Source organism: Zeugodacus cucurbitae, chromosome 6 (genome assembly GCF_028554725.1).
Source record: "Zeugodacus cucurbitae isolate PBARC_wt_2022May chromosome 6, idZeuCucr1.2, whole genome shotgun sequence".
Taxonomy (NCBI): domain Eukaryota; kingdom Metazoa; phylum Arthropoda; class Insecta; order Diptera; family Tephritidae; genus Zeugodacus; species Zeugodacus cucurbitae.
In genome coordinates this window covers 29,456,716-29,471,316 of record NC_071671.1, presented here as the reverse complement: position 1 = coordinate 29,471,316, position 14,601 = coordinate 29,456,716, and the positions used below count along the sequence as shown (strand labels likewise).

Sequence of the window (14,601 nt, the reverse complement as noted above, 5' to 3'; positions counted from 1 at the left end):
CCTAAAGAAAAACATCAGAAACACTAAATTTTACAGAAGAAATGGCAAAAGAAGCTGATTTCTTCACTATATATAAATACATATACATACATAATATGTAAACTCCTGCAACGATTCACTCGTTTGTCATTTCAAGCCACTCATAAGAAACTATACGATTTGATCGGCATACCGTTAACTCAGCATCAGTTGAAGAGCTTGTAAACAAAGAGCAAGAGTACGCACACTGCACTGAAGAGAGATACACATTTGCTTCATGCGCTTTATTTCACTCATAACTGGAAAGGCAATTGATCTTAATGATCATTAATAATGACAATTGATTCGAAAGGCACTAATGCATGTACATACATACATACGTATGCAATTACAAGGAATACAGTGAAGTTCCACTCTAACTCGAATCACCATAATCCACAAAAAAACTTCGAGTTATAGAATTTTCATTAAAACATAAATTTTCAAAAAGGTGTAAAATATAGATTTATACACTGTTCTATTTAAAATATGTATTCTGTAATTTTGTTTGTTGCAGTTTGCTATTATTGGCTCTTGACGTCTATGTCCCATGAATTTGTTTGATTTATGCAATCCATATGTGTAATAAATATTACATTTTTTGTTTGCCTCCTTACAATTTAGAGGGACTCTTTTGAAATTCGGCCTCTATAGTAAAATTTTAAATTTTGTATTATGTCCTGACCAAAAAGTTCGACTCTAAAAAGTGCACTCTATTGCCTCTTTAAGAGTTCGAGTTATGGAGAACTTCGAGTTATAGTATAATATATAATTGTCGAAATCAGACTATTACTTTTCAAGACCCTAGATATCGAACAGTGCCTAAGGGTAATTTTTTACCGAAAATATCGGTAAATCTCTCAGTGCAATAAGGTGTCTCTGTATCAAAAATGGTTAAAATCGGGTCATAACTTCCCCTTAGCTCCCATATACCTAATTATAGGTTTTTCTTAAATACGGTGGGCTTTATTCCGCATATATCGGTTAATATATATCTTAGCAAAATTAAGGGAGCGTATAGTGTTGGATATTTTGTACCTTGGTGGTGAAAATAAGAGAAATCGGTCTAGGAATAACCTCAGTTCTCATATACTACATCGATGACGATTTTCGTTATTCTATTGGACTTTATGCCGACTATGTGGGCCAAATAGTGTGTTATCTTTAAAAAATTACATCAATAAATTGCGAGAGTATAAAATGTTCGGATGCACCCGAAGTTAGCCTTTCCTTACTTGTTAATAGTTATAATTAAGAAAATGACCTTCGTCCAAGTCCACGTAAATTTCTTGGCACTTTGAAAATACAGTTTTGAGAAAAATGCTTTTAAAGAATTGCGTGGCTATCCTGGAGGAGCGATAAAGTATAACTCTGATAGAAAATATTCAAGAAATTTATTAAGATAATGAAGAAACCTATGTAACCTGTGAAACAATTATATAATTATTATGCATAGATATTTCAAGATAACTATGGAATTATTTAAGTGTTGATTATTGTTTTGCATTTATTAGAAACATTCCTTAATATTATCTTCAAATATTCTAGTTATGAGCTTAAGCCATGCAACAGTTATGTGGCTACAGTTTCAATTAAAGCTTTAAATGTCGAAGAGGAAAGCATTGTGAACAGAACAATTTACACAAGTACGGAATATTCAGGTAAGTAGAATACAAAAATGTGTGTATATGTCAAAAATAACCACTGCGTATGCGGTGTTGTGGGAGTTCTTAAACCTACATATATGTATAAATGGAATTTCATCCGTTTTGATTTCAACTTAATTTCTTATTGCATAAAAAGGAATTAAGTACTCGTTGTTGGTGGTGGTTTAGCTGAAGCTCACTTATGTGTCTTCTAAACCATAAGAGTCTAAAGCCCATGATGAATGTTTGCTAATCCTTGTTCAAATATAGACTAATATCCAGTTATTGTGCCTATCTCTTAATTGTGTATATTGTAGAAGGACCTGAGAACAATTTTTAAGCATTGTCATAAATAATTCTTATTTTTGCTACTATACATACTAAAGATATTTACTGTAGTTACTAAATCTGGATACATACATACCTACAATTTTTTCTGAGTTAAAGATTTCATAATTTAGGTTGTTCGGTAGAGGGGTACTGACTGAATTGCAAATAAACATTAAAATTATTTTGACATCAGCAGCTTTGTTTTGTTCAAATAACGGTTGTTTGTGTCACCTAGAACTTAAAGGGTTAACGAGTTATATGTATATGTATATCAAAACAAGTAAGGAAGGGCTAAGTTCGGGTGTAACCGAACATTTTATACTCTCGCAATTTATTGATGTAATTTTATAAAGACAACACAATTCGACCCATATATTCGGCATAAAGTTCAATAGAATAACGAAAATCATCATAAATAGTATATGGGGACTGAGGTAATTCCTAAACCGATTTCACTCGTTTTCACCACCAAGATACAACGTATCGAAGACTATACGCTCACTTAATTTAATATTACTTATAATTAGGTATATGGGATCTGCGGGAAGTTATGACCCAATTTTTACCATTTCAGGTACAGAGAGAAACTGTTATAAGAAAAAAATTCAGAGGGAATGAATTACATTAAAATATCTGAGGGATTTACCTATATTTTCGGTGAAAAATTAACCTTAGGCACTGAGTTCTTCATGTTTGATATCAGGGGCCTTGAAAAGTCATGGTTCGATTTTGACAATTTTTCCACAAGTGATGTCACAGCTCAAATACAGTATTTGTGTAAAGTTTTATTCCGCTAGCTTCATTGGTTCCTTATGAATACATTATAAAGTGAACGAATCAGATGGAATTCAAAATTGGGTTATATGGGAAGTAGACGTAGTTGTGAACCGATTTCGCCCATATTCCACCCGTGTCATCAGGGTGTCAAGAAAGTGTTATGTACCGAATTTCATTGAAATCGGTCGAATAGTTCTTGGGATATGGTTTTTGACCCATAAGTGGGCGACGCCACGCCCATTTTCCATTTTGTAAAAAAATCTCAGTGCAGCTTTCTTCTGCCTTTTCTTATGTAAAATTTGGTGTTTCTGACGTTTTTCGTTAGGGAGTTAACCCACTTTTAGTAATTTTCAACCTAACCTTTGTATGGGAGGTGGGCGTGGTTATTATCCGATTTCTTTCATTTTTGGACTGTATAAGGAAATGGCTAAAAGAAACGACTGCAGAAAGTTTGGCTTATATAGCTTTATTGGTTTGCGATTTATATACAAAAAACCTATTTGGGGGTCACGCCCACTTTTCCAAAAGAATTACATCCAAATGTGCCCCTCCCTAATGGGATCCTATGTTCCAAATTTCATTTTCATAACTTTATTTATGGCTTAGTTATGACACTGTATAGGTTTTCGGTTTCCTCCATTTTGTGGGCGTGGCAGTGGACCGATTTTGCCCATTTTCGAAAGCAACCTCCTCAGGGTGCCAAGGAACATGTGTTCCAAGTTTCATTAAGATATCTTAATTTTTACTCAAGTTATCGCTTGCACGGACAGACGGACAGACGGACGGACAGACATCCGGATTTCAAATCTACTCGTCATTCTGATCATTTATGTATATATAACCCCATATATAACTCTTATATTTCTTGGTGACACAAACAACCGTTATGTGAACAAAACTATGATACTCTGTGCAACAGGTTGCGAGAGTATAATGATTAGGATGCCTAGTAGAGTTCAAATCGATATTCTCTAGATATTCTATAGAAATTCAAAGATATATTATTATCGGATAATTACTTTCTCTGGGTCCAATATACGTAATATTAGGTTTCAAAAAATAATATGTGAGATATGTTAGTAAAATTAAGTGAACCCTTAATCGTGGATATAATGTAGCTTGGTGGCAAAAGTAGTTGAAATCGTTCATATAATACGGCCCCATATATGATATATTATATAATGATTTTCATTATTCTCATTATATGTTATCTTAATGACATTGTTAAATAAGACATGTATCGTTTAGGATTCAAAATATTACTCAAGCTCTGGTTGCCCAGAGCTCCTTTATTTATGGAATATACTTAGCCTAATTCATATATCCCTCCAGTTCGGCTCATCAGTGAAACACTGGTGAGTTCACTACTTACTGGTAACCACCACTAGTTACCAGCCAGATTACCGCCAATGGAGTTCACTCAAGAATTTAACACGGCGATGTCGTTGGCGGTAACCAGTTAACACTACTCCCTAGTGATTTCATCACCTGTACTTCACTAACTACATCACCACATATCGCTGAATATATTTCAATAGCTACCTCGCTACATCCCAGTGGGACTTGGAAGTAGGAAAGAATTCGATACTTCCTACTGAAAAAATAAGTAGAGGTACTTTCCTACAATAATACTATCTAATTTTGTTTTTCTGATCAATGTCATTGGAGCGAAGGACCTCCACTTCGTTTACGAATTCATATGACGGAAAGTACTTTCCCCACACCTAATTTTGATTAATTCAGTAGGTAGTTACTATAAACCTAATATTTCGTGTGCTTCGAAGTACTTTCCCCACACCAATATTTTGTTAATTCGGTAACATTTTTTCCATTACTAGTAACTACTTACTATAAACCCAGTATTTCGTATACTTCGAAGTACTTTCCTTCAAACTATTTTTTCTATTACTAGTAACTACTTACTATAAACCTATCAATAGCAGAAACAGTGGACACTATTAATTTTATTATATCCTTCTTTCATTGATGCCTCTGAAATCATAAAAAATTTTAGAAAATATGTTTATATTTTTTTACCTTTCTAAAATTATTTACCAAACAAGCAGTCGATTAACCCCTTGCATTCCTTTAAGGAGTATTTGGAATGAATGCCATCGTAGTTCAACTGAACAATAAGACTCCTTTCGAAAATACCCTCAATAGATTTAATAATCCCCGTTTTGCCTATTATATTTTTAATGATTTTTATCTATAGAAAAATAGGTATAATATTTATTAGTCAAATAGTGAAACTTAAGGGATTATATAGACAACTTACATAGTCTGCACTGGAACCTGCCACTATATCTGCATTCAGTTTTTTTAATGCTTCCAAGTTGGACAACTGGAACACACTTCTCATTCCATAGGAGCCCACATCTTTTTCAAATAGCTGCTTAAACATCGCCAACGTTTCTGCTTGTTGTCTCTTTATGAAGTTTTGGTTGGCTATAATGATATCAAGTTTTTCTAATAAACACAAACATTTTGATTAAAAACATTGAAATTATGAACTTTGTTATTGGCATTACCTTCTAATTTAATGTTATTTGTTGTATTTATATTGGTAAACTCGCTAGAAGCGATAAAGAAATCAGAATCGGGGATTTGCGACTTAAATAAAGACATCTGCAATTAAACATAAGTGTAACAATTTTAATTTAAAACATATAAAATTATTCGATATCTAAAATTTATAAAAATATTACCAGATGACGTTATGAAGAATGGGCATCATGACGATTTGTTCTCCATAAGGCAAAGCTGTATATTTATAATTTATATCACTTACTTTGAATATTTCTAAATCAGAACATATATCTTTACTCGCTATTACTATTCTTAATGCTGACAAAGATTGGACTGGTTGCGAGAAAAAATTGTCAAAGTTCAAAACTCTATTGCCCACTATATATTTCTCATCATCTATTTGCTTAAATTCCTTAATTTTGAAGAGAATGCAAGGAGTTATACAGCAGTAATTATTGGGTTGAATTGTTGATAAAAAAAATGGCTTTCAAATGAAATTATTTCTCCCAAACGATTTGTTTTAAAACCAACCACTGGACTTTTTGATGACACTACTACTTCATTTACATATAAATTATTAAGCTGTTGAAGAACTCTTGTTGGGCATTTAATTTTGTTTTTTATGTCTTGCATGAAATTCTCAAACTTGTATGCAGTAAAGTCCATGATCATGCAGCAAATTATGTACATTATAAGTAACTGCCTTCTCAGAGTAGAGCTGGGGAAACAGAATTACAAATTTCTTTAATAGCTGGTCGCTTACATCCAAGTTATCAAAATAGCTTTTTTTAAAACATAGCAAACGATAGGCGCAATGAAAAATTAAACAAGTAAGGAACGGCTAAGTTCGGGTGTAACCGAACATTTTATACTCTCGCAATTTATTGAAAAAATTTAACCAATACATATATGCGGAATAAAGCCGTATTTTTGAAAAACCTATAATTAGGTATATGGGAGCTAGGAGAAGATACTTTTGAAAAACCTACAATGAGGTATATGGAAATGTTATGAGCCGATTTTAATAATTTTTGGAACAGAGACACACTATTAGAAGAAAACATTTACCTCTGAATTAAATTGAGATATCTGAGAGATTTACCATATTTTCGGTTAAAATTTATCCTTAGGCGCTTTTATATCTTCATTTATGGCTTAGTTATGACACTTTATGTGTTTTTGGTTTTCGCCATTTTGTGGGCGTGGCAATGGTCCGATTCTGCCCATTTTCGAACTTGATCTTCTTATGGTACCAAGGAATATTTGTGCCAAGTTTCGTCAAGATCAAGGATATATTTTATTTCATCGAGGCTTCTTGGTTTTCTTGAAAATTCTTTTGGCATAAAAGTACCTAAAGCAAGTAACCGTTTTGAAATCAGTTCTTTATCTTTTTTTGCAATTTGAAATTATTTGTTTTACGGTTTATAATGCATATCAGCATTTTTTTTGTTACTCCTAGATCCAATAAATGCATGGGATGTAGAGGAAACTGCGATACCATTTTTATTCCAAGCTTTTCGAGTTCTGAAGGAATATTTTTATACTCTCGCAACAAATGTTGCTAAAGAGAGTATTATAGTTTTGTTCACATAACGGTTGTTTGTAACACCCAAAACTAAACGAGTTAGATATAGAGTTATATATACCAAAGTGATCAGGGTGAAGAGTGGAGTTCAAATCCGAATGTCTGTCTGTCCGTCCGTCTGTGCAAGCTGTAACTTGAGTGAAAATTAAGATATCTTGATGAAATTTGGCACACTTATTTCTTGGCACCATAGGAAGGTTGCTTTCGAAAATGAGCAAAATCGGACCACTGCCACGCCCAGAAAATAGCGACAACCGAAAACACATAAAGTGCCATAACTAAGCCATAAATAAAGCTATGGAAATAAAATTTGGTATGAAGGATCGCACTAGTATACAATGATTAAATACTAACAACAATTCAATTCTAATAACTCAAAAATAATAATTAAAAGCAAAATGTTAGAGCAATTTATTTGCTGCTACAGTTGACTTGCTAAGTCTGAAGGCCTCTTACGTTTCAGTCGGTTTTCTCGTTCAGCAGTACCGTTCATTTACATGCTGTATAAGCCTCATTTCGTGAGTCTTTGCAAGTTTGGTTATTTCGTTTACTACTGAATTCACACCAAGATCAAAGTGAAGGTCAGCAGATCTAACATACCAAGGAGCATTAATGTGGGTGATAAAGGGTTAAACGACAGCCGTCGAACACACTTAATAAGAAGAAGCATCGACATCCACCATCCACCGACGCCTTGATAGAAGAAGAACTATACAAGCTTACAACAGACAGTTTGAGTTTAAAGACGAACGCGAAACGACGTGGCACTTAGACGATGTGCATAGAAGACGACGCGCATTAATTCTCAGTTTTAAATATAATAACTTTAAATTTGTTCAAATAACTAACTTTAACCTTTTGTTAAAAACTTGTAACTAACCTTTTTTAATACAAAATGGATTTTAATAAATGATAATCAATCGTTATAATAAAATCCCACATAAATGGGGGCTCAACATTAAAAACTAAACTGTAAACTGAAAGTGTAAATTAAAGTGACAAAAAATAAAACATTAAACTATTTCGTTGGCAAAATTTAAAGATCTTGCACATAAAATAAGTGAAGTGTATAAACATTCATATAAAGAAACATATGTGCATACATAGCCGAAATGTCATGTCTCAACGATTTCATGCAGTACAGCCTGCGCAATAGCAGCAAGCCTAAAATTGCGACGTTACATAAATACATCTTTGAAAGCGAAGGCGACAGAAGTAACCGCCGACGCCTCAGAGAATTTTCTGGATTCACATACGACGAAGACAGCGCTGAATACGACCAGAAAGCAGATTATATAAATACGAATCTAAACGAAAGCGACCTAGTAACAATATGCAATATGTTAGAAATCGACTACAATGTACCTGACATAAAGCTGCACATTTTCAAAAACTTACGACGTAACCACTTGTTAGCCGATCGAAACAGAGACGAAGCTGATGTAATTGAAGACGAAGATGACGAAAACAACGACGCCGAAAATGACGACAATGAGAGTAATAACGATGCAGAGAGTAACAGCAAGCTTAGCGAAAATAAGGGTGAAATTACAAATTACTACAGTTTCCCTACAGGTGCAACTGAAAGAGATGAATGATGAACAAGACACGAACCAAACAAACGCGAGAAACAACGATATACGCATGAGCAATAGTGTTGCAAAGCATACACCAAAATTTGCAATAACAATGCGCGACGTAGAGGACTCAATTAGAATTTTCGATGGTTCTGATAAGATTGCAATAGAACTATGGGTAGAAGAATTCGAAGAACAAGCAATCTTGATGCAATGGGACAATTTACAAAAACTTGTGTTCGCGAAAAAATCAATACGCGGTATAGCTAAAAAATTTGTGTTAAGTGAAAGAGGCCTAAATTCGTGGCAAAAACTAAAAGACGTTCTGATAAATGAATTTAAATCAACAACAAACAGTGCAGTGTTACACAAACGACTATGTGAACGTAAAATACGAGAAAACGAAAGTGTGCAAGAATATTTCTACACTATGAAAGAAATTGCCTCGCAAGGTAATATCGAAAATGATGCGTTAATGCAATATATAATTGATGGCATTACTGACTTGAGTGTAAACAAAGCGATGTTATATGGTGGCAAAAATTTAAAAGATTTTAAAGAAAAGTTGAAGTTCTACGAAATTATGTGCAAACGCAATACGAATAAACAAGGTATAACCACAATAAAAAAGAGTATACAAAGTAATGTGAAAAAAGAAATCAACTGTTTTAACTGCGGTGAAAAAGGACATTTGTCTAACAACTGCAAGAATAAAGAAAGAGGCAGAAAGTGTTTCAAATGTAATCAATTCGGACATATTTCGGTAAACTGTGAACAAAAGAAAAAAGAGACAAATGCAAATACTCGCCAAATCGTAGCAAGTTGTAATTTGACTAATAAGAACGTCAAAATCGGTGATAAATACTACATATCATTGTGCGACACTGGTAGCAAATTTAATATAGTAGCAAAAGCGGTGTATAACAATTTACACAAAACAAAATTAAGTGCATGTAATATATCATTAATCGGGTCTGGTGGAAATATGAAAGAAAATAAAATCAAACCGGACGGTTATTTCGATCACGATATACAAATAGACGGTCAAATATTTCATTTAACGTTCTATGTTGTTCCAACCAAGTGTATGGATATCGATGTGGTCCTTGGCGAAGACTTATGTTTAAAGACAGAAATAACAATTAACCGTGAAGGTTTAACAATTAAAAAGATCCAAGTGGACAACGAAAATAATGAAGAAGTGCCATTTATGAAGATAGATGCGTTGACTGACAATTTTGAACTAGATGTTGGTAATAACGCGAGTGCAATAGCCAAACAAAAAGTGCGCGAATTAATATACAATTATGAACCCAAAAAGATTGCTACAACTGATGTAGAAATGCGAATTGTACTTAATGATCAATCGCCAATTTTTTGTAGACCACGCCGGGTACCTTTCTCGCAAGTAGCTATCGTTAATAATCAAATCGACGAATGGCTTAAAGACGGTATAATCGAAGAATCAAACTCTGACTTTACAAGTCCAGTTGTTTTAGTTAAAAAAAGAGACGGGTCACATAGACTTTGCGTTGATTATCGACAAATTAATAAAGTAATTATTAAAGATCGATACCCACTACCGCTTATAGACGACCAATTAGATCGATTACAAGATCCAACAATTTTTAGTACCATAGACCTTAAAAATGGATTTTTCCACGTTCCGGTAGCAGAATGCAATAAAAAATACACATCGTTTGTAACACAAAATGGTCAATACCAATTTAATAAAGTACCATTTGGATTATCGAATTCTCCGGGAGCTTTTCAGAGACACATAAACGCAATCTTCAGAAATTTTACACGACAAGGTATTGCATTGCCATACATCGACGACATCATAATCCCAGGTATAAACGAAGAACACGCAGTAAGTAATCTAGAGAAAGTACGGGCATCACCAGAGAAAATAGAAGCTGTTTTAAACTATAAAACACCACAGACGACAAAACAACTTCTTAGTTTTTTAGGATTGGCAGATCATTTTAGAAAGTTCATACCAAATTATTCTGTTATTGCCAAGCCATTAACAGACATGACTAAACAAAATTGTTCATTTAAAATCGGACATGAAGAAGAAACAGCTTTCGATTTACTCAAGAAAGCTCTAGTCGAAAATCCCGTACTTGGTATTTATAATCAGAAGTACGAAACGGAGCTTCATACTGACGCTTCTATAGACGGTTTCGGGGCTATGTTATTACAGAAGTCTCCAAACGACGGACAACTTCATCCAATTTACTACATGAGTAGAAAAACGACTGATGATCAAAGAAAATTCACAAGCTATGAACTTGAAATACTTGCGGTGGTAGAAGCGCTAACAAAGTTTAGAGTGTACTTATTGGGTATCAAATTTAAATTAGTTACGGACTGTAACGCATTCACGAAGACGCTAGAAAAGAAAAACCTGTGCACACGTGTAGCAAGATGGATACTATTGTTACAAGAATTCGACTATGTGGTTGAACACAGAAGTGGCAATCGTATGAAACATGTCGACGCTCTCAGTCGATACGCAATTATGATGATACACTACGATGACTTAACCATTAGAATAAGCCAAGCACAACAACAAGACGAAAAATTAATCGCAATCCGAGAAGTACTCAACAATAATAAAAGTTCCTATGATGACTATTTTCTTAGATCGAATATTTTATACAAAATCTTTAATGGTAATGAATTAATAGTAGTTCCAGAATGTATGCAAAATCAAATTATTGCACGTGCTCATGACAGAGGCCATTTCGCCGTTAAGAAGACAAAAGATCTCATCATTCAAGAATATTTCATACAAAACGTCGACGATAAGATTAAGAAATACATTAGTTGCTGCATACCTTGTATACTAAGCAATCGTAAACAAGAAGGCTTACTACATCCGCTGAACAAAGAGGAAACACCACTACATACTTTTCATATAGATTTTCTGGGTCCGCTAGAGTCAACAAATAAAAACTACAAGCATATTTTGGCAGTGGTTGACTCATTTACTAAGTTTTGTTGGCTGTATCGCTCTAAATCGACTACTACGTCCGAAGTAATATCGAAGCTACAAAATCAGAGCATGATTTTCGGAAATCCAGCAAATATTATCTGCGACAGAGGTGCTGCTTTTTCCTCAAACGACTTCCAAAAATATTGTGACAATGAAAACATAAAGCTGTTCCAGATAACAACAGGACTACCTCGAGTAAACGGACAAGTCGAAAGGCTGAACGCTATCATTATTTCAGTTTTATCGAAACTCAGCATAGATGACCCATCGAAATGGTACAGATACGTGGACAGAGTTCAACAAGCAGTTAATTCAACGTATTCAAGAAGTATAAACACAACACCTTTTGAATTATTAATCGGCGCGAAGATGCGAACAAAAGATCAAATACGCGATCTCATCCAGCAAGAGAATACAGAATTATTCAACAACGAACGCTGTGAACAACGTAAGCAAGCAAAATTACAAATACGTAAAATTCAGAACGAGAACAAGAAGACGTACAACTTGAGACGCAAACAAGCACAGCAGTATAAAATCAATGACTTGGTGGCAATCAAGCGCACGCAATTTGGTAGCGGTCTTAAACTAAAATCTAAATTTTTAGGATCCTATCAAATAACTAAGATCAAAAATAATAACTCATACGACGTACGAAAACTTACAAACGCAGAAGGTCCTATCAACACAACAACTACAGCTGAATATATGAAGCCATGGGTGAAAGACAACGACGCAACATTCGGGTCGAATGTACAACAGGATGGCCGAATGTGGGTGATAAAGGGTTAAACGACAGCCGTCGAACACACTTAATAAGAAGAAGCATCGACATCCACCATCCACCGACGCCTTGATAGGAGAAGAACTATACAAGCTTACAACAGACAGTTTGAGTTTAAAGACGAACGCGAAACGACGTGGCACTTAGACGATGTGCATAGAAGACGACGCGCATTAATTCTCAGTTTTAAATATAATAACTTTAAATTTGTTCAAATAACTAACTTTAACCTTTTGTTAAAAACTTGAAACTAACCTTTTTTAATACAAAATGGATTTTAATAAATGATAATCAATCGTTATAATAAAATCCCACATTAATTATACTTCTTAGTACCTTATTTTGGAAGCGCTGAATGCAGGCAATACAGTTTTGACTTGAGCAACCCCATAGTTAAACTCCATAGGCCCAAATTGGCTTTAGTACTTAATTATATATAAACAGCTTGTTTAAGATTGAAAGCGTGGATCTCCTACCGACCAGATGGTAAAACTTAGGAAATTTTAAATCAAGCTCGCACATTTTTTTCTTGACATGCTCTTTCCAGCGAAACTTAGCATCTAGGGTGATTCCTAGGTTCTTAGCCTTATTGTGATGTAGTGTAGGAGTACCATTTATATAATTGAGATGGTATGATGGTTTTTTTTAAGTCTACGTGCATTGATTTGGAATCGTTTAATTTAATGCGCCACTTGGAAGCCCATTTAGTAATTGCATTGACTGCTGTATGCACTCGAAGGGTAGAAATTGAGGTTTACTCTCCTGCTGCTAACAGGCTGTGTGATCCGCAAATGTCGCTGTCAAATAACTTGAGTCAGTGGGGATATCACTTGTAAAAAGCAAGTGAAGCATTGGCCCCAACACGCTTCCCTGTGGCGCTTTCATCGGTTGCAAGTTTGAGTATGCATCCTCTTGTTTTATGCGAAAGTATCTATCTTTTAGGTAGGAAGCAATTATTTCGCAATATTGTTTGGGTAACATGCATTTCAGTTTCAGCAGTAGACCCGAATGCCAAACTCTATCAAAAGCTTGAGGCACTTCTAAGAAGGCCGCAGAACAAAGGTTCTTTTTATCCACAGCATTTTCAACGAAATTAACGATTCGGTGTACCTGGTCAATTGTTGAATGATGATCACGAAAGCCGAACTGATGTACTGGTATAAGGTGTTTTCGATCTATTATTGATTTGAGCCTCTTTATGAGAACATTCTCGAAGACTTTCGATAGAACTGGCAGCAGCGATATTGGCCTGTAAGATGTGACAACATGTAGTCGTTTACCCGGCTTAGGTATCATAATTACTTCAAATACTTTACAATTTTTTTATACAATTCTTTGGTAGATTGCGTAATATCTCTCCAGTAGTAAATCAAACCTAGGAGCTTTTTTGAGCCTTGCGTTCCTGATTAGACTTTTAATTTCTTTACAAGTAACTGGAGAAATGCTGACGATTGGGTCCAACCAACTATTTTCACAGTTTAGCTCATCTCCATCGTTAGGTGTAAATGTGTTTCTCAAATGATTTGCAAATACTGCAGCTTTTTGTGCATTCGTTTTTGCCCATTCCGTATCGTTTAATTTTATTGGTGCGACATGTTTTCTTTGTTTATTAATATTGAATAATGAATATGTATATTAAAAAATCGAAACACACAACCGCGACGCGAAGCCAATTGAATAAAACACATGCAGAGATAAAGAGATGAACAACTATCATTTTATTGGAAGTGAGAGAGCAATATCAAACGTCAAAACCTCCCCTACTTTGACAGTTGACTGGATGGAGGAGGTTTTGACGTTTCGCAATTGGGAAACTGGAAAGGCCAGATTGAAATGTTCCCAAAAAAAAAATTCTACGGAAACATTTTTAACCGCCGTGCAAGATCACTAAGAAGAACTTGAAACAATAAATATAAATGAAAACGCTAAATTTGAAAGTGGTTAAAGAAATTTTTGGTGATTTGCAGCATAGACAAACTAATATATCATGAAAAAGATCTGTTAATTGTCATTTGAGACGTATTAATTAACCTAATTTCTTACTGAAAGTTCAAAAATCGGCTATTTTAACATTCCATTATATCGCTATATGAAATATAAAACTTACATTTTATAGTAAACATTCAGTATATAATAATTTGTAACCATAATAGATGTTGGATATTTTAATCGACATGATTCAAGCAGAACGACTTCCGGTTTTAGACCAAGTATCCTCTGGGTAGCTAACAAACATCCGTTTGAAGGCGAGCTAAAGTGAGAAGGCGAACCCGCTTCTGCGGTTGTGCGTAGGGCTTGGGACCCACCACATAAAAACGAAGTACCAATGAAAAATCGAAAAAGAAAGCCTC

The 14,601-nt window shown here is 34.5% G+C and overlaps 1 protein-coding gene and 1 long non-coding RNA gene across 27 annotated transcripts in view; one reads left to right on the top strand and one right to left on the bottom strand.

The window, feature by feature from the left end:
- Ptprq_4 (phosphatidylinositol phosphatase PTPRQ) overlaps positions 1 to 14,601 on the top strand; it is a 474,745-nt gene that overhangs the window by 78,349 nt on the left and 381,795 nt on the right. For 18 of the 26 annotated variants that reach the window (XM_054235185.1, XM_054235183.1, XM_054235172.1 and 15 more), the window contains one exon: positions 1,567 to 1,679. The exons of the other annotated variants lie outside the window; for them this stretch is intronic. In XM_054235185.1, the coding sequence (XP_054091160.1) occupies positions 1,567 to 1,679 (113 nt within the window). The remainder of the gene's footprint in view (positions 1 to 1,566; positions 1,680 to 14,601) is intronic. 26 annotated transcript variants of the gene reach the window in all.
- LOC128922871 (uncharacterized) lies at positions 4,630 to 5,450 on the bottom strand. The gene is made up of 4 exons (XR_008472064.1): positions 5,303 to 5,450; positions 5,050 to 5,240; positions 4,827 to 4,980; positions 4,630 to 4,763 (listed from the first exon to the last, which is right to left on the bottom strand). It is a non-coding gene; the product is annotated as an uncharacterized LOC128922871 (long non-coding RNA).